The sequence below is a fragment of the Microtus oregoni genome, unplaced genomic scaffold (genome assembly GCF_018167655.1).
Source record: "Microtus oregoni isolate MIOR12 unplaced genomic scaffold, Mior012 000001F_ref0000356, whole genome shotgun sequence".
NCBI lineage: Eukaryota > Metazoa > Chordata > Mammalia > Rodentia > Cricetidae > Microtus > Microtus oregoni.
Window position 1 is genome coordinate 85247941 of NW_024543060.1, and position 21360 is coordinate 85269300.

At 43.3% G+C, this 21360-nt stretch overlaps 1 protein-coding gene across 5 annotated transcripts in view; it reads left to right on the forward strand.

The window, feature by feature from the left end:
• The window catches only part of Vezt (vezatin, adherens junctions transmembrane protein), a 50434-nt gene extending 46163 nt beyond the window's left edge, over nt 1-4271 (forward strand). For 3 of the 5 annotated variants that reach the window (XM_041668885.1, XM_041668893.1, XM_041668919.1), the window contains one exon: nt 1795-4271. In XM_041668885.1, coding sequence (XP_041524819.1) covers nt 1795-2315 — 521 coding nt within the window. In that variant the 3' untranslated portion in view covers nt 2316-4271. The other 2 variants (XM_041668901.1, XM_041668909.1) reach the window with 1 other exon arrangement.
• Nucleotides 4272-21360: the final 17089 nt, after the last annotated feature.

The window sequence follows — 21360 nt, forward strand, 5'->3', positions numbered from 1 at the left end:
CGCGAAGAAAATGGATGCTGGTCTCTGACCAAGTCGGTCTTCTCACCAAGCTGTCCTCTCCGAGTGCTTCCTCTGTGACCCCCCCCCCACTGCCCCACCTCTGCGGCCACCATAGACTTTCACCCCAGAGAGACATGTAGCTGGGGTGTAGAGGAAGGCTTGAGCGTAAAAGCAGAGCAATGGTGGCCATTCCAGAAGCATAGCGGACTTGTAGAATCAGCTTGCTCATGAGTTAGAGAGACATGGCCAGTTTCTGTGTTCAAGGTTTTCAGTCTCTAAATTTCAGTCCTTTTTTTTCTAGCTTTTATTCTCCAGCAGTATTCAGTCAGCAAACTTTGATCCACAAGTTGTTACCGAGTACCTGTCAGACCCCGACACTATTTACTGCTGTGTGTAGCACATAGATCAGCAGACAAGACATATCTACTCCCCTAGAGACTTCCATTCGGACACTGTCCTCAGCTGACCCTTCCCTCCACATGCTCTGCCTCCCGCATTCAGTTAGCAGCCATCATGGCTTGAAACATGGTCCACTTGTAAAGACCTAGCCGACTGATGAACAAGAGTGTGCAGAAGTGCTGGGGATAGTACTACCTATACGCTTGTGTCTTTTGTGACTGCCAGTGTTTCCTTCATAGTATTTAGCTGTAAAATGACATTGTAGGCAGATGAGAGAAATGTGTCTCATTTTCAGAAACAAGCGTCTGATTCCATTTGTATTTGAAAAGGCAATAATGCTGTATAGTCGGTGAAAATAAGTAAAACTCTACTGATGCCAGAAAATGCCTTCCCACGAAAAGTTTCAGTGTGTCTTCCAGAGTTGTTTTCATCTCTGCCTACAGGGGTAAAGTCCGAATGGAGTTAGAGAGGGAAAGCCTGCTCTGGAACCTGCTGTGGCCATGTGTCTGTTGCTGCTACCTCCCTAGTGGAGTGACTGCAGCGTAGGGATGTTTCTTGGAAATGGACACGTTTTACACAAGTGCTTTTTAAACATACGCCAGATCTCCAGGATGCACTTTTTCCTTCCGCCATGCTTCATAATAGATTGTATCGTACTAACCCTCGTGCTGGGAGAGACTGCCTAGCCAGCAACCCACTGCCTACTAACACCAAGAGGGGCTAACTAAACCTTCATTTTTCTTGCAAGGACAACGTCTACTGTATGGATCTACATGATATTTATGTATTATACTTTGGTAGTTGATCTTGAATGCAGATTTATTTTATCTGTGTTCTCCGTAGCACAACGAAATGTAGACCACTTCCCTTCAGGTTCTGTTAGGTGGCGGACAAGTAAGTTGGATTCTCTGTTACACTTTCCCATGCTGTTTACCTTGTGGACATACGTGTGATGAAGCTGCTGTTGTCTGGGTCACGCTAGGCTTTCTATCCGTGTGGCGAAGACCACACGGTGTAGTCCTTTAATAACAGTGTCCCCAAGCTTTAGTGTGCATCAGAATCAAGTGGGCGGCTTGTAAACTTGCCCGCCCCAGCCCGTGTCCAGATGCCTGCCTGTGATCAGACTCGAGGGTCTGTTTCCAGCAGCTTCCTCCAGGATAGATGGGCCTGCTGATTCTAGGGCCGTGCTTGGAAGACCACTGCCTTTGTCTCATTTTATGTCATGACATTCCCCATTTTACAGCCTTACATTTATTTTGCTGGAAAGTTTTATTGAACATTTATTTATTTATTGTTCCTTTTTAAAAAGTTACTGGGAGTTTAAAGTTATTGGGTCCTTAGTTATTTTTGTTGTTTTTTTCTTTTCTTTTCTTTTCCTCTTTTTGTTCTTTGAAGCTGTGTTGAAATCCTTGTCTCCTGTAGACCCAGTGGAATCTGTAAGTAATTCAGAAACACCCATGCATTCAGAGACAGGAAAAGTCAATAGGAATGGTACTGAAGAGGAAGGTAGTGAGCCCTCTCCACGTGACCCTGAAGGAAACAGGACTGAGTTTGTATGTGACAGTCCTCCAGAGGAGGAAAACAAAGACACGTGTGGAAATGAAGCCTTCCTCCGAGGAGCTGAAGAAAGAATGTTCTACCAGTGTGAGAGTGAAGCCGAGTCTCCCCAGGCTGCTGCTGCTGCTGCTGCTGCTGGGGCCGCTGCCCCTCCAACTCCCAGGGACTCGCTCCAGCTCTCCATTAAGCAGAGGCTGGCCCGACTACAGTTGTCACCAGAATTCACCTTCACCGCTGGCCTGGCTGCAGAGGTGGCTGCCAGGTCTCTGTCGTTCACCACCATGCAGGAACAGACTTTTGGCGATGAGGAGGAAGAACCAACAGTTGAAGGAAGTGAAAACGAGGTGGGAGAGAACTAAAGACGGAGATGAAGTGATCTCTGGTCGGCCCTCCTACAAGTGTTTTAGCTTCAAGACTGGAAGGGAATGAGTGTGTGTTTACTCTATATAACACTAAGTCGTTGATTTACAGGGTAAGCACTGCTTTGAAACCTGACCTGAAATTAGCAGACACCTGTATAGGCAGGTCTTTTAGGGATAGGAGAGGGAGGTAAGGGCATTTTTGAATAGACTGCTGTTTTATTTATGGCACGACTGATAATCTAGGCAGTTCTTTAAGTATTTTAATAGGAAATGAACTTAATATTTTTTTGCCAAAATTTGCTGCCATAAGGGTAACTGAGATGATTCTTCTCTTGCAGAGCATTAGAACGAGCTCTTTCTGCTGTGTCCTTGCAGTGTGTGACTGCAGCGATCATGTTAATATGTTGTTCTTATTTTATTTTGTTTATACCACTCCTAAAACAAAGATACAGGTTCTGAATAAAAATATTTAATTCCTACAATTGATGTGTTCTGGGGTTTGGAACTTTAAAGCAGTTTCAAAGGTGTTTGGGCTGTGGCATATTTCATGTTTCCTTATTTTCATAGGTGTGCTCATTTTAAGGTGTCATACACCTTCAAAAGGGAAATACTGTGCCATTTCAAGAAACACCCTTGTAGTTTTTGTTGTTGTTGTTGTTGTGGGTCCCTGTTGCAGCTCAAAGAAACAATGTCAAAGAAACGTCCCTACATCAAAGGCCCCTCTCCAGCCCCGCAGAAAGCTCCTTCTCTCGTTTACTTGGAGACAACTGTGCCTCTGCTTCCGTAGGTCATGGCACTGTTTTCCAGCCTGGCCTATCTTACTAAGACTCAGGAAACATGTCAGCTTTCTTGGAAAGCGTCCTTGTCCCTTTGTATTTCGTGGTGAATCCATTTTACAGCGATGCTGTCCACATACCAGTCTCGTCTGCCTTGATTGTGTTCTCGGCAGTATTTTTGGGAACATTCTGTCACTGGAACCTGTCGTTGCTGTGTACTTACCGAGTTCGCAGACATGATTTGGGAGGACTGTAAGAAAAACTAAATTTATGCTGCTGTTCTAGGAGGAAAGGGTGTGAATTCCTGTAACTTACTGTCTGCTTTTAGTGAGGAAATTTACTTATGTTTGTCTCACTGTTTTAGCTTTAGTAACTGTGTTTTACCCTGAGGAAAATCTTCTACTTTATATGAATAGGCTTTGGACTGTTAGTGATTTTGCATCTTTCTGATAATTAGCACTACTAACATGTCAGGAGCAGTACCTTCAGTTGGACAAGGAAATAGCTAAATCTCAAGAAAAAGGGAGCCTCCTGTGTTGTAACTGACTTCTGTATTCCTAAATAACAGTCTTACTTTCTGACTTAAATTATTGTTTCCAATTCCCTAGTTAAAGAAGTTATTAGGGAAACTTTGTTAAGAATTCTTTTAATTTATAACACAGGGAAAATTGGAGTTTAATCATTTTAATTCTTTTAGTCTGTTTTGAGTCAGTCACACCAGTTTAACAGAAACCTGTTCACACTATTTTATCAGTGTTCTGCTCCCTGGGCTGATGCTTTCAGACTCTGAAATACGAAGTTTAATCAGAATTCCCAGTCTTCCAGGCTCATCTGTTTTGTTCACAGGCTCTTATTTAGTTTCATACAAACTGCTTTCTGAAGTCATGATGAAGGACATTGTGATGTTAAGTGAAATTCTTTTTAGATAATAGTTTTCATATTTCTTTCATCATTTAAAATATTTCCAACATAAAGCTCTTTTTTTCTCTGAAATTTTCTTGAGTAATTTTCTCTTATAACATTCTGAGTTGGTGTTCCTTGGTTGTTTTAGTGGGCACCTGGGTCATAATGAACCAGAAGTACTGTTTTTAGTGCAGACTTTAAGCCATGCTCTCTGTGATTCTTGGATGCTTTGATATGAGACCGAGGTACTGTTTATGCCCAATAAAGTCTAAGATCCTTCTTAGGTACTTCTTGCCACGAGTTCATTTTGTGTGTGGACAGGCTGATGGGGTACAAGTGGACGCCCTTACGTGTGTTTTCCTAAGGCTACCTCGCTTTTTCTTGACTGGGTTTAATAGCTGTCTTTCGATGAAAGAAAAAAAAAAACATTTTTTGGCAGATAACTTATAGTTGTGTTTTCCAAATTTTACAGCATGATTAATCTTGTTGGGAATCGTATTCTGACAGCTTCTAGTACAGAAATTGCCAAGGTTTGTTTTATCAGAACTAACCTAGAACTCAGAGGGAAACTGCATGCCGTTTAGGTCACTCGTGAAAACCAAATGTTTACCCTGTGTGTCTACAGATGGAACGTCAGGACAGGAAGTGATCCGGGTCCGTCGCCGTGCCCCAAAGCCTTTTCCTCTGATGTCTGGCAGATCTGGGGTCAGGCTGTTGTTTCATTTGCTATCCTCGGCTATGTTTCTTTATCCCTTGCAAAAGGGCCCTTGTTAAAGCTAACTGTAGTCACAGCGTCCGGATCCATTTCATTAGGACCGGATGATGAGCAAGTCAGGAAAAAGACACACATGTAAAGCAAGTTGATTAGAATGGGTAAGAATCTAGATTTCAGAGCATGGCCTGACTCATGCTTATAATGCCAGCACTCCAGGTGCACATTCAGGGGGACCACTGGATGCACAGTGAGAACGAGAGAGAGAGAGAGAGAGAGAGAGAGAGAGAGAGAGAGAGAGGGAGGGAGGGAGGGAAGGAGGGCGGGCAAGGGCCAGCTTTACTGCAGAAAGCAGCTGGAGTCTGAATCCCAGGCCTTTCGTACATGGGACATAAGTACACAGGATCATGTTGGGAAAGTTTTCTCAAGTTCTCCGAATTGCTAAATGATATTTCTGATTTCTTAGAGATTTAAAAAGAAATAATGCTTTTCAGACTGAAGAGTAAGATCTGGTTACAAATATATATCTCAGTTTACTAAAATAGTAATATCCTGATTCATATAATAAAAGTCACAGTGCTTGAATATTAAGCATAGGAAAAGTCAACTTCTGGTACATTTTAAAAGCTATAGCTTGACTGAGTGTTGATTAGAAATGGCTCCAGATCTCATATTCACTCCACTGTTTTCTTCCCATGTAAAACAGGAATCATGTTTCATGCTGCTAAATGAACAGAAATAATATGGGGAGCCACTGGTTGGCTTATCGTAGTATATCGTTCTTATGCCCAACTAGAACAAGGATATAAGAACCAGACACTGGAGGCTGAAGTGTAGCGTAGCTGAGCCTGGTTGAGCTAAAACGAGTAACAAAGCTTGAACAACAACCAGACCGAGCATAAAGGGTTGATTTTGTTTCTCACGCATATTTATAGGGACATGTCTGTGCTCTCTATGCTTAGATTAAAAAGCACAGGTTTGGTAAGAGACGGCAAAATGCCTGGTCCCGCGACCATCTAGTGTCCTCATCAGCAGTGACTAACTTGAGTCCCTTCATCTTTCAGGGAATGGAAGCAAATCCATTTAATCCCCGAACTTAACAGTCTACTAAGGGGACCTACTTTGTACTTCTCTCCCTTAATTCTAGCTTGTACAGGAAATAGTTTAACCTTTTCTTTAAGAATACCAGTTCCTCTGGTGGAAAATAAGCACTTCCACTCCCGGGGACAACGGAGACATAAAATGTCAAGCACCCCTTTGCTGCCTAATCTCATACTGCTTGCTTTTTCAGCTGTGTCTGTTCTCTCCACAGTTTCTCTCTCTTCCCCTATAATCAGCTGTCACTTTTGCCGCTGTGTTGTGTGCCTGCCTCCTGCAGTAGGCCCTTAATTTGCTGCTTATAAGCTGCTGTGGACTGAGAAACCAGCTTGCCAAGCTTGCTAGAACAGTGTCTAAACTAAGAGTAAGTAGACCGGAAAAGGCTGAGAGCTTTTCTGTCGGTCACGTGCATGGACTGTGTCATGCGTGTTTGGCTGCCTGTCGTTCCTGTGTGTGCATTTCGTGTCTCACTGAAAAATTGCTAAAAAATAACTTGATTGAAAATACGATTGCCATCTATTTGAAATATTAATTTGGTGTTTATGTGCTGATGTTCTAGGATCCCTCACTAATGAATTCAACTGCAAAAGAAAAATTGTCTATCGTCTTTGTGTATCATTGTCTGTATTTCAGAAAATGCTAGTCGTTTGTTCTTGTGAATTAGTCTTCATTCAGTCCACAGGTTTAAAGTTCGTGCCATTACTGTGAACCCTGCACAGTAGTTCCTGGCTTGAAATGAAACATGACTCCTGTAGTAAGAGTTGGCTAGGGACAGGGGGTGAATCATTCAGACAGCCCAGCTCTCTAACAATATATGACCTACACCTTAATCTTCCTACTACTGAGCTGGGAAGATGGCTCCGTGGGTAAAGCCCTTCTGCACAAGCATTCAGATTCCCAGGGTGCATCTGTAACCCCAGCCCAGGGGGTTGGAGTCAGTGGTCTAGGGAAACACTCAACATCAATCCCTGGCTTGCTTAGCACGCGTGCACACACACACACAAATATGTGTACACACCCCCTCATATATACGTGTACACACAACCATGTATACACAAATACACAAAATTGTTTTTATTATTATCATTATTATTGTTTTTTGTAGCCTTGGCTGTCCTGGAACTCACTATGTAGACAAGGCTGGCCTTGAGATCTGCCTGTCTCTGCCTGCCAAGAGCTAGGATTAAGACATGCACTACAACATCTGGCTCAAAGTGATGGTTATTAACATTGGCTATTATACTTCGATACACTGAACACTGAGAACTTATTAACATTGGCTATTATACTCCGATACACTGAACACTGAAAACTTATTAACATTGGCTATTATACTCCGATACACTGAACACTGAAAACTTATTAACATTGGCTATTATACTCCTATACACTGAACACTGAGAACTTATTAACATTGGCTATTATACTCTGATACACTGAACACTGAGAACTTATTAACATTGGCTATTATACTCCGATACACTGAACACTGAGAACTTATTAACATTGGCTATTATACTCCGATACACTGAACACTGAGAACTTATTAACATTGGCTATTATACTCCGATACACTGAACACTGAAAACTTATTAACATTGGCTATTATACTCCGATACACTGAACACTGAGAACTTATTAACATTGGCTATTATACTCCGATACACTGAACACTGAGAACTTATTAACATTGGCTATTATACTCCGATACACTGAACACTGAGAACTTATTAACATTGGCTATTATACTCCGATACACTGAACACTGAAAACTGTCCCTTTTTAAGCTCCATTTGGCTGAGCTTTAGTTATCATGGGTTTGGTTTTGATAGTTACTCCCAGCCCTGCATTGATGTTTTCGTTTACTTGAGTGTGCTGGAATTAGCAGATCTTCTCCACAGTCATGTTTCTTATACCTGCTCTGAACACTAGATGGCTCTGCTAGTTAAACTGTAAGAGCAAATAGAGGCAGCCTGAAAAGACCTACTGCTTAAGTTCACCACCTCCTCTCACCTATTAGATTGCAGTCTTTGATCTAGTTAAATTATTTGGTTAAATATCTGCTCTCAAAATAGACTTGCTACTACACAGAACTATCCTTTTTTTTTTTTTCAACATTTTGCCTTCTCTACAGTTGGTTCTATGTTGTAATTCTTTGGCGGCAATTAAAACCAATCCATTGGAGTTAGCATTGTCATTTATATTTTCTGTTTGAATTGGATACCATATGCTGTTACGAATTTCTTTGACTGCTTTTTAAAGAGAAATGCATCTTCATTTCCAAAATGAAGTACAGTAAGCCTGGAAAACAAGAAAACATTAATTATTGATAATATCTGAAAAGTAATGGGCTTGTAGACTCTAGGCCACAAAGACTTTATTCTTTAAAATGCTAGGTTTTTAAGCAGCACCTTTGCTTTCTTTCATTCAGCTGAAGGAAGTGTACAATGAAAGCTTCCCATGACTTACCAGTGTTGGGGCTAAGGCCAATAGCTGAGTGACAGAATTTCCACTGTCTCAGTAGCTAACGTGCCTAAACTAGCCTTTAATGTATAAAATAAGCAAGATGACTCTCTCTCAAATGAAAAAAGAATGTAACATCTTCAAGTAGAAATAGAGTTAGCAGAGAACTACTCTCCTAGTTCCATTTCATTGTGCCACTGATGTACGATGCTTGGGACTCATGTCTTCATCATGCACAGGCCTTCTGTTACCCATGTTAAGGAAGGGAGTTAGGATATAGTAATTGTAAAAAGAATGTCCATACCAGTTTCTTGTGTTGACACCATTGTAGAAGACAGAGTGATGCTAGACATGATTGGCACTTCTCTTTCAGTGAGCTGTTAGAGCAGCACAGTTCTACTCAGTCCAGTTGCTGTAGACCAAAGAGAAGGAGTTCATATCAGGGCTCACTTATTCAAAATTTAGCAGAATCAGAAAGAACTGACATCTTTAATTGTTTAATAAATGCAGGTGTGATGGCGCACATCTTTAATCCCAGCACTCCGGAGACAGAGGCAGGTGTATCTCTCTAAGTTCGAGGCCAGCCTGGTCTACAGAGTGAGTTCCATGCCAGCCAAGGTTATATAGCAATGATTCACATGGGGTCTTTAAAATGTAGTGCATTGGTATCCACGTCAGTCTATCAGCAGTGACATTAGTTTTGCCCCTGTGTACTGAAAGTCACTTAGCACGTGTGTTGCAGAAGAAGAAATGGTGTTTAGGATGTGTATACTTCTGGACTATGCAAGCTTAAAAATGAGACTCTGTAGATGTGGTTCTAGATAGATATGTTTGTTCCTATTTCTTAAGACTTTCTTAAAATAGGTAATGGTATTGTTTTAGGCCATAGACTTTTCAGTTTTATAACATCCCCTAAAGATTGACTACATACGAATAAGCTTATTGTTGAATATTTCTTCCGAAACTAGAGTGTCATGTGTAAGTTCACTCCTTTATAATGGCCTCAACAACGCCATAGCCCTCTTTTCCTTCCCAGTTAAATGGTTAAACGGACTCGATCTCTAATCTATGTTCTGCCCATCTCGCTACTAGTCTATACCTTCTGTTCAATGCTGTGACTCAACCCGTGCTTACTTAGGCACAGTACTAGCGTGTGACAATGTATGGAAGGCTCCAAGAATGTCACTCCTGTCCCTTAAAGGTTGCTGTGTAGCCCTGATACAGCCCCGAAGGCCCACATGGGTGAGAAGCCCAGAAGCCCCTTCAAGCTGAAAGCACTCCCAAGGAGTTTGGTTTTGTTTGGGTTTGTTCTAGGTATGGTCCCAGGGATCCCAGATCAAACCAGGCCCCTGGGCCTATCCTAGAACCAACCTAAACCCGCGCATCATTCCCGGATCATCCAGAGTGTGAAGACAGAAGAAGAACTGAGGCTGACCACATCCTGTACGCACCAAGATGCACTTTTACCCCTGTGCCTATTGTTTAGCAGGTATTGGCTGGTTAATCTATCTGAAATCAAGGTGACAACATAAAGTCTCCCCAGACTCATGAATATTACAGTGCTTCCCATAGTAGAAATTCTGTGTGGTGGTTATTAATTGTCGGTGAGGAGAACTGTCCTTGTGCTTTTCGTCATCAGATAAAATAGGCTAAAATGCCTATTTTAAGAAGTAGCAACTGACCCACAGAGCAGCCTTTTCCCCAAAGGAGTGGAATTTGTTTCCTCCGCTGCTTTCAGTCATGTTGTCTCAGCCTCCTTCGACCGTGTGGTTAGTCACACTTTCTGAAGGGCGTCAGTCTCTACCTTTCGGTCCTGATGTAAGTGATTTTACCTCACACAGAAGCTAGTATCTTCTCCCAGTCACTGACTGCCGCACATCAGAGCCCACTTTAGGAGTTGTCTGTGGTTCGTGATAGCAAGGTAAGGTGGGTCATTAGAAGTGGGGTAAGCCCTCTGTTTTTACATCAGGATTTTACAGAAGAATGTTTTAAGAACTTGGTTTTTCTTCCTTGCTGCTCCAGATTTTTAAACCATTCTGATCTAGTAAATGTATTATATGGCCCCATAGCATAGCTGGCACTGCTGTACTCAGCTGCATGTGTGTGTCGGGGGGGGGGTAGTTTTTTGATTTGGAAGACAAGAATTCTGAAAAGGCATGAAGAAATGCCCACCCAAACTCAAAAATTATGGTAGGCATTAAAAATGTATGTTTTTGATATTTAGTGTAGACTAATAAACTCTTCATATGTAAGGAACTTGAAACTGTGCTGTCCCACCAATTTTTATCACACCAGCAAATGTAGGTCACCAAGTCTCAGTTTAAAATGTGCCTGGTGCCGGGCGGTGGTGGCGCACGCCTTTAATCCCAGCACTCGGGAGGCAGAGGCAGGCGGATCGCTGTGAGTTCGAGGCCAGCCTGGTCTACAAGAGCTAGTTCCAAGACAGGAACCAGAAAACTATGGAGAAACCCTGTCTCAAAAAATCCAAAATAAATAAATAAAATAAAATGTGCCTGGTGCCTGTTGAGGCTCACGTGAATGACTCAGGTGTGCATCGGTTCTACACCATGTTCACACCATGGGACTTTTTTGTTCCGAAGATTCAATGCTGTGTTTCTCTCTCGTTATTTTCCTTATGGGTGATTTGCTTATCTGAGAGCACAACCAGCTGTATGTCTCGGCATTGCCTGAAATGTCTGTGCATGCACTAGGTTGCTGTGTGGTGTGTTTTGTCAGTATCTGGAGGACACTTTACTAGTTTACAGCATTTGTTATGGGCACTGAAAATAGGAAAGCATGGACTGTTTATAATGAGTTTAGGGGGTATTGTTTTGTTTTTAAACCGGGCCTCTTATCCTAGACTAGGTTCGAATTTTCTATATAGCTAAGGCTAGCCTTAAACTCCAGACTGTCCTGCTTTCACTCCCAGGCTCTGGTATTTGTAAGTATGTGCCACCAAACCCGACTGTTCTATTATTTTTGTTGGGTAAATGTTTTGTTTTCTGTTTTGTTTTTCAACACATTTTGTAACACAGGCTGGCCTAGAACTTGTATAGACCAAGCTGACCTTGAACTTCTGGCAATCTCCTGCCTCCACTTCTAGATTTCTGAGATTATAGATGTGTGCCACCATTCTTGGCAAGGTTTGGCTGTTTAGAAAGCTTTTCAAGTCTGCTCAGTGGTAGAGCGCTGGCCTACCTACCATCTGCAGTGCAGGGCTCTGAGACCTATCTCTGACATCCTCCAACCCCCCAAAAATAGCCTTTGGAAATATTCTTTCAGATATTTTTTAGTTTTGTTTTATAGTTATTTATGCTTTATATATTAGAACTTAGAACTCTATATTTCCTACCCTAACTGAAGACTTGAAGTTATAAAATCTTGAGGGGGGTGTTTATTTTTAATTAGGATAAAACACCAAAAATTTTACCATTGCCATTTTTATGTTCAATTCAGGAAATGGCTGTGCCTTTAATAAAGTATTTCCAGAACTTTTCCTTGTGCAAATCTTAAACTCTTCTATCACTTAGATAAGGGTTTCTCTTCCTCCTGCTCCTTCCCACAGCCCTTGGCAGGCACCTGTTGTGTTTCCTGTTGTGACCTCAGTTCATCTTATTTAGCATGGGACAGAATTCCTTCTTTAGGGCTGAATACTCTACACATTGACCACATGTCGTTGGGCATCCATCTGCTGGTGGACATGGCTTCCCCCTTGGGTACTGTAAGTGATGCTGCTGTGGCTGTGTGCAGGTGTCTCCTTTCAGACACGTACCTTATCAGTCACTGTCTGTGTTCCAGCACATCCATTTGTTATCAGCTGTTTTTACAAGCTTGCAAGTGCTGTGTAACTATTCCAAGCCGAAAACCCCTCTAATAAAATCTGAAATGCCTTGTATATTGTCGTGTGTCTCTTTTCTTCCCTGCTGTTTGCAACACCAACCGATGACCCAGAAGGAGGAAGTCCTTCCTCTCTCCTGTCACTGCTTCTCTTCCTTTACAGGATCCCCCAGCGCTTGACACAGAATGGAAAAGACAGTATTGTCTGGGCTATCCTTGACACAGAATAGAAAAGACAGTATTGTCTGGGCTATCCTTGACACAGAATAGAAAAGACAGTATTGTCTGGGCTATCCTTGGAGTAATTAGCCTAACTTTTGCTTGTGAAATACCTGGTGATAATTTATCAGAGTGAAAACAGCTGCTTAAATTTAGATTATCCAGGTTTTTGTTATTATTGCAGGGTTTTCTTTTGTTTGCTCAGGGTGTTTTTGTTTATGTGGGTGGTTGGTTGTTGTGTTTGTTTGTTGTTGAGACATTGTTTGCCTCTGTAACCCAGTTCTGGCATCAAAGTCCCAGCCGCCCTCCTACCTTAGCCTTCTTCTAACTGCTAGGATTACGGGTGTACACCACCACTGTGCCTGGCTTGAGTTTAAAATTTCCATTTTCACCATTCCTCCTGGTTACAGAAGGTTGTATCTGCCACCCTCCTGACTGAGAAGGCCTGCCAGCATCAAGGAGGGAGTTAGTATCCGACGGTTCAGACCTTGCCTTGGAATATTCCTTAGAATGGCTATGTAAATAAAACGATGGATAATGAGAAAGTGGTCTTTCTTGGAACTTTTAAAAATATCAACTACTTTTCTCCAGAAACTGTTTGGTCAAGGAGAAAAAGTACTCAAAAAAGCAAGGTTTGAAACATGGTCTTGTCTGAGATTTGCTGGCTAAAAGTGTGTAATGAAAATGGGCGGTGGTGGCGCACACCTTTAATCCCAGCACTCAGGAGGCAGAGACGGGCTGATCTCTGTGAGTACAAGTCCAGCCTGATCTACAGAGCAAGTTCCAGGGCAGCCAGGGCTACACAGAGAAACCCTGTCTTGAAAAAACAAAAAGACAAATAAACAAACTAGATCTCACTGGGCCCCGAGACGTGGCTCAGTGGTTAAGGCTCTGACTGATCCAGAGGATCCAGCTTTGTCCCCAGCACCTGCATGGCAGCTCACAGTCTTCTAGAACTCGAGTTCCAGGGGCATCTGATGCCCTCTTCCAGCTGCAGGAATGCACATGGTACACAGACACAGCTGCAGGCAAAACGTCCATACACACAAAATAATAACATTTGTTTTTAGAAAGTGTGAGATGACCTAAGATATGTGTGGTTACTCTACCGTATCCTGAAGTCGCTGGGTAGGAAATAGCCCATGTGATAATCCTCTCTGGTCTTCACAATTTGCTTTTGAAGGTCAGTAGCAGAGGTACTGTAACCATTGAAAATAAAGTTGGCAAAGAGTAACTTTCCTCGGATGTACATCTGGAAAAAGTTAATAAAACGTTTTCAGAATTTAAGTCCAGGAGTGGTCCTATTAATTTGAAAGAAAAACTTCAATCTAAAAGTATTCATGTTCATCCACAGAAAACAGCATACATATTCCTAGAGTCTGAGTTTGAGGTTTAAAGGTAGGAGCACAGGCTCCATAGTTGTGTCAATCAGACATTCAAAACGGTCAACCAGTATGCTAAGTTCAAAGACACGAATATGTGTCCTTAAGCATTATAACATGTTTGTTTTATTTTACAGCTAACCACTAAGACAGTACAGAGCCCTGGCGTGTGGAAGTCAGTAGATTCAAATTACAAACAAAACAAGAACTCTGCAAATTGTGTAACCATATTGAGCCACTCGTCTTTAAGAAAAAGGCACATTAATGATTTGGAAATTAAACTAGACCTCTAAAAACATCTTCTGTTCCAAACATTGCTTACCTGGCTTTAGGGAGATGTGCCTGAATGTATTTATGTGCACCAGATATGTGCAAGAGGCTATAGAGGTCGAAGAGGGTGTTAGATACTCTGGGACTGGAGTTAAAAGCGGTTTTGAGCCTCCATGTAGGCGCTGGGAACTGAATCTGAGTCCTCTTCAAGAGCCTAAAGTGCTCTTAACCACTGAGCCATCCCTCCAGCCGCTTCTCTAACTGTTAATGAAGAGTTACGGCTTTTCAATGTCAAGCCAAACTTGTCATTCCACACTAAGGTGTAAGAGAATTAAAACTTGAGACGCAGAAAATAACTTTTAGAGACTGGGAGGATATAATTCCTCTTAAGGGTGGCAAGAGGAGAAGGCAATTAAAACTTTAAAAGTTTATTATATATAGCACAGAATTTATGGTGTTGAAAACAAAGAATGCCTCGTGGCTTCAAGCACTAAGCGCCTGAAAGCCTTAGACGTTGTAAATTCTATGGCTCCACGTTATTCCTTTCCCTTTAGATTACATGATCTTTTCATCATGAAGGGGTGTTTTAACAAGGTTTCCTCTATGGAAATAGAATTTTCTGGTTTATAATTTCTGTAACAAAAGAATCTATTTCCTAGGTCCATCTACATGCCCATTACAGGATGAAATGGAGTTCTCTGTGGTTCCTGGACCCAAAATACTTTGTCTTTAGCCTTATTCTTTAACACTCATACCTGCCTATTAACCAGAAAGCATGTATATTGCTTGAACTTAGAAGGAGAAACTATACAGGTGGCTAATAATAGGTATTTTATTATTATTTTTATTATTACCAATAGCAAAGTTATAACAGAGAACATGTATATGAATATTTTATAAGATCTAAAACACCAAACATTGCTTCTCAGTGGTGACAAGGATGATGTTTAGCCAGCACTTCTCCCCTTGAATCTAAAACGCTTTATAAAGAGAAAGTGTATATCTGTGTGTTCGAGGCCAGCCTGGTCTACAGAGAGAGTTCCAGGACAGCCATACACAGTGAGACCCTGTCTTAAAGAAGAAACAAAAAAGGATGGTGATTTCTAAAAAGTGATGAATTGGCAACACTTCCTTCTTAACTTGGTTTGGGTCTTGGTCTTCCATTCTATTTTGAAGACTGCTTTCCATCCAATGTGTGTTAAGCTATTGCCTAGAGCCTAGTGATAAATGAGTAACAATGCTGCTATGCCTGATTCCTGCCAACATATCTTGATAATCATGCAGAGAAATGTTAGACCAGGGAAACAGTAAAAACCTCCAGATCATGTGATTCAGGGTCTGACCAGAGTTTTACATCTCTTGCATACTCTGTCACTCACTCTTACTCTTCCCACCATTTTCTAATTGTTCCTAATAAAAACTCAGAGTCAGATATGAGGGAGTGAAAGCTGAGACATCAGAGAAGCAGAACAGCCAGCCACTGGAGAGGCCTTTTATCTCTACCAAATCCTCAGACCAGAAGGACAACCCTGTCCTCAGACTGCCTTCTCAGACTGTGCCCTGACTGACTGCTTCAGACTGCACCTCAAGCTGCATCTGTCTCCACCAAACTTCAGACTGCACTGAGCTCCTCTCCTCCCGCCTTAGAGTCCTCTCTGCCCAGCCATATCACTGCTGTCTCCACCTCCCTAGTGCTGGGATTAAAGGCATGGGATTCCCAAGTACAGAGATCAAAGGGGTGCGCCACCACCACCTGGCCTCTAGTGGCTTAGCTCTGCACCCTGATCTTTAGGCAAGCTTCATTTGTTAAAACACAACAAAATATCACTACAGCCAACTTCATGAGTACAGGTGAGAAAGAAGTCTAGTCGACCCCAAGGGTTTGGTCCTGTGCGTCCAGTCATCATTATTGAGGTAGGGCAGCAAGGTGAATTGGAGTAGATATCAGGCACCGGTTTGGGATTGGTTAGGTGACAAATATTTCTCAACCCGCAGGTGGGAATGTTGAATAGGGCAGACTGATACATGCATGAGCGTAAGTTCAGAAGGAAGACCTAAATTGGGCAATGTATACGTTCTGGACAGTTAGATCTGGTAGATCTATGCTGTGTGCACACCTGATCGTGTAGAGGACGTTGTTTCTACTGGAAGTTATCCAAGCAGAAAAGCCTGCCTAACCAGTAATCATTAGTAACTCATGTGGCACCCTGGCCTTCAAGGACAGAGTGTGTCCATTATCTGTGCATGGCTTCTGCTTGCACCCCAAGTCAGGTAACCCCAGTTTATCAGCTTCTCATCACAACTATTGTTAACCTTTTTAATACCCACAATAAAATACTCTTATTTAAGGGGGAAAAGGATACACGAGTTGATGGCACAGGGCTCAGAAAATAATGCCCCAAGTAAAGGCCTCTCTGGCTTTCTCTTGCCCTCTTTCCTGCTCCCCTTTTTTCAATCTGGTCAGAGGAATTTCTGGGTACAGCTTTGCTGGATATTCCTCTTCATCAAGCAGGACCCACATCTTTATTCCTGGGGGGGGGGGGGAGGCAGATTGGCTCAATGCAGCTGTTTCTAGGGGTTTTGTGCTTGCCATAAAGCCAGAGCCCAAAAAACTAGGCATGGTGGTGTGTGCTTATAGTTCCAGAGCTGAAGAGGCGGAGGAAGGAAGCTATTCTAGGCTACTTAGTGTGTTCCTGGCCAGTAGAAGAAGCATTCAAGGGGGAGGCGTGGACAGTGCCTAAGGAATCACACCCGAGGCTGTCCTCTGGCTTCCATTTCAGGCGTATGCACACATATGCAACTGCACAAACATGCCCAACACATATGCACAGTCAATAAGAGAGCTGTAAGCGCCTGTGCCTGTGTCCCGCTCTGGTGGGCTCAGGGAATGCTGACGACTGAACCCAGCATCTTAGGCTGGCTAAACATGCACCCCACGTTTATGCTGCTGAGCTGCACCCCAGTGCTAGAACTTGCCTTTCAGGGCTCTTACTGGGTAAGCTGTTGAGAGTGAGTTACCGTTTAGCTTTTAAGCCTATTACATTTGCAAGGTTTCTTTCCACCCTTTGTCTCGTTTTCTCGAGTTCCTAGACACTCCCTATAATACCAAGCAAGAAACAGTAGAAAAAAAAATACTCAAAAGAATTTAACATGATTCCCTTTCAGTACCTTTTCCAGTATCACCCAGACTTCTATATTATTGTATAGAAGTAGAATCAAGCTTCCAAAACCATTTGGAGCTGTGCCTTTCCTTCCACGGTCTACTATGGAATGCGGATGTGCACACATGGCTACATGTGGCTTTTTATAGCATTTGCACACTGGTCTGTATTTAGGCCAATCAAATCTTATCTCACAAAGAGCACAGACTTACTGAGATGGCTGACCCAGCAAGATCTGAACTACAAGCACACCCCGTACCCTGCTTATTATATGCAAATTCTGGGGACTGAACTGGGGTTCTCAGCTTGCAGTGCAAGCACTTTGCTGCCTGGGCCATCTTCCCAGTCCAGGAAACTCATTGCAAAAGGAAACAAACCCAAAACCTTGGAAGCAGCATCCTGGGTCATCTTCGGTCGCCTTTACCACTGTCTTTTTGTCCTCCCTTGGTTTCATTTTTTAATGAAGGGATTGTTCACTCCCTGACCTGTTTTCTCATATGCTGTGTTCTGTGCTTTGGGTATCTTCTCCAGGAGTCTAGGTGATTTTTGTCTCTCGTTACTGACGGCATCCCTTTACTGAAGAAGGCACTCACCGCACAGACTTTGTGAGAGAAGGAATAAGGGATGTTTAATGTGAGAGAAGACGGTTTGCTTAGAGCAGGCGACCAAGTAGCCTGGACTGTGTGCTCTGGAATTTCCCTAGGGCTCTGACCAGTCTCAGTGGCTTCCAGTAGAGCATTACCTTGGCTGGCCACGTTCTGGCCCAAGCACAGCCGTTCTACACACCTGGTGCAGCCGTCCTTCCTCATCTCATAACTCTCCTACAGCTTTATGTTTCTCTAACGCATGGCTGCATCGCACCAATAGCGATCTTCCTAACGCACAGGTATATGCTTAGGTTGCTATATGTTTAAAATCCTTCAGTACCCCTCACTGCTCCCAGATCAAGCCATGCTTCTCCCCTGTTTCTCATCTTCCAATTTGACCCCTTTTTTCCTTCTCTTGATGTACAGGCTTTGCAAGATTTGGCCTCATCTCATCTTTTACAACTGTCCTTATTTTGTAGTCCAGGTCGACTTAGGCTTTGGACGTGTTATCTTTAAAGTGCTTGCTTATAGCCCCTCCAAGTGGAGAGAGGTCCACCAGGCACTTAGGTGTATGGTCCCAAGCACAAATGAGGAGGTCTGTACTGAGATAGAACACTGGGTGTCACCCACGGAAAGAGAAGTCAGTGGGTCTGTGCATCAGAGTGAGCAAGTGGACAGTTCTCAGAGGACCAGTGCCCAGCACTGACCGATGCCAGAATCCAGGGAAGAGCTCACCTAGGAACGTCCTCTTAAGTACTTTGACATCCCCAGGAGCCGGATCCAGGTCTGGATCAAAAGGACCATTTTCCCTATTTGTATTCTGTCTTTCCTTCCTCCCCCAACTTGTTTCTCACTGGGTTGTGGTGAAATGAAATTCTAAAACCCTGTCGTTCCTCAGTTCAATAGTACATGTGACCTATTGTTGAAGCCACTGCTTGCTGCTAAACAATCTGAGCTAGTGCATATTTGATTTGGGAAAAAAAAAAGATTGGTTGTTTACACTCAAGCTAGCATAAAGTATGTATTTATGTTACCTCGAATGTAAATAACCTATCTTAAGAAACTGAGTTCCTCAGACTGTTTCCTAAGAATGGCAAGGAACGGTCTGGTGATACAGGAAGTGTTGTGTTAATGACTCCAAAGACTGTCGACTTCCATTCTTGGTGTCATAAATATTATCACCAAGAGATTGTATTACCCACCACTAACCAACCTTGAAATAATTAATTTTGGCAGCAGTTGCTGCTCCTTCCTCCTCCTCCTCCTTCTCTACCTTCTCCTCTTCCTCTTTTTTCTCTCCTCCTCCTCTCCTTCCTTCCTTCCTTCCTTCCTTCCTTCCTTCCTTCTTCTTTCCTTATCCTCCTCTTTCTTCATTGAGTCTGTTTTGCCCAGGCTGGTCTCAAACTCCTGGGCCAAGTCAACCTTCCCTTCTTCACCCTGAATAGCTAGAATGTTGCATCCACCAGTGTTCCAAGAAACCTCACGTTTCATTCTTCAACTTCTCTAACCCCTAACTGGTCCCTAAATTTATTGTTTCTGTCACTTGTGTCCAGATCTTTTGTTTGAACTTCTCCCTGAAGCCCTGTCTTGAAAAAACAAAACAAAACAAAAAAAACAACCAAACAAAAAAACTTTACTAAATGTATTAAAATATAAACATGTTAGGTTAGCACAAATAGATTGGACCAAATGACATTAAAGAGAATGTTTTATGGACTAAAATGGTTTGGGGGTACACTTTTTTCTTGCGCATTCTATTCTAGCCTTTCAACCTGATTCAAAAACTGCAGCACCAGCGTAAATGCTGTCACTCACCAAGCACGGTAATGCGTCGGTGTGCTATGAATTATGATTCTTTCCACTCCGTGTTGGGGAGAAGGAAGTGGAGGGGAGAGCAAACAGCAGCCCCTACAGGCCTTTTCAAAAGCTCCCTGAAGCAAGTCACCTCATTCCCTTGACATGGGGCCTGCCTGGCACTGCGATCCCCTCCTTCACAGCACACTTCCACCATTTCCACAGTCACCTGAGTCAGGGGCTTCCCAATATGTCCCACTGGGGTGTGCTTCCCCCCAGAGACAGGGATCAATCCAGAAGAGACAGGATGATGTTAACTGCGATCTGGCGGTTTGACCGCATTTCCTAATGACAGTCACGTTCCTCCTCAGAGCCCTGGGTGATGAATGACCTAGCAGACACATGCAGGCCTAGAGAATAAATCCTCTCTGACCAAGAGTGACAGCTGCCAAGGCTCAGCTTCCACAGGGCTCTTTGCGAGCTTCCGGCCCTCGTTAAACTATTAGAAAAATGGAAGTTCGTTTACCGTAGACAGAGGCTCCTTCCTCCACACTTCCCACTGAAAGTAAAACACTGATCCACTCAGCCTCGTTGCAAGAACCAAAGCCGAGCTTGCGTCCACCCAGCTCCACACCATCTGCCTGCAGGCTTCCCTTTTAGGGACCTGGAGGTTTTGGCTCAGGAACAAGGCCCATTTCTTTCCAATGGATCAACACTGTCACCCAGTGGACAGAGAGTTCAGCAGGCTGAGGCCTAAGCCTTCTCTGTATCACAGCCAGGATTTAAACAGGAGCCTGGTTGTTTCAGAGGATCACGGGTGAGTGTTCATTTCCTCTGCCGGGAACCATGCCAACTTCAGCGGGGAAGCCTTGGCTCGAGATGTCACAGGTAAATCCTAACCAAGACATGCATTTCCATTGCGCCGATTCTTTCTGTTTTGCTCCCCAATGATAAAGTCACAGAAACTCAAGCTGCAGATCAATCAGTCCCCTCCACCAAGACTCCCAGAATCTCACAAGCAGACAGGAGCTAGGCCATCATCGGTGACAGCCGGGTGTGTCGAGTGACTGTCCCACCACACAGAATGACTCGCTGTTTACTTTGACATCAGTCTGCATTTTAAAAACTGAAAATATATTTGGGGGTTAAATCTGAGGAAAAAATGATTGATTTCCCTATAGTGAAATCAATAGGTGAACGTTCTCCGTTTTCCATCCGCCTTCGATGACGGCAGGATAAACTTCTGGCCTGTCTCGTACTCCTGAGTCCCTTTCTCCTGTCTGACTGTCATTTGGCACTCACAGCAATTAGCTTGCTTTCCACACAAAGCTAAGAGGCTCTGAGCCTTCTTGCTAAGTGTGGGCTTCAGGTCACCCCTTCTCCCAGGCTGGTGCTTGGCCACACACGGCTCGTGCATTTTCTGTCGCTTTGTGCTGTCCAAGGAGCAGGGCTGGAATATTACCTCATGGACGCTCTTGTAGAGTCCTTCATTAAAAATGTTCCCTGTGTGGGGGAGACGATGTGGACTTGAATTCTGATTCTGTCTCTTGAAAGCTCTCTCTGATTCTGTCACTTGCTAGTTCCTGGATCTTGAAGGAATTGCTTAATCTGAGTCTCCCTTTCGACCTCTTTCCATCAGGAACAGCGTCAGAATTGCATCTACCCTCTGAGTTACTGTAAGGATGTCCTCCCTCTTTCCTCCTTTCCCTCCCTTCCTTCCTTGCTTGCTTTCCCTCCCTTCCCCTCCTCTTTCATCTCTCCCTCCCTCCCTCCTTCCCTCCCTCCCTCCCTCCCTCCCTCCCTCCCTCCCTTTCTTCAGCAGGGGAAAGGCAGGATCTTG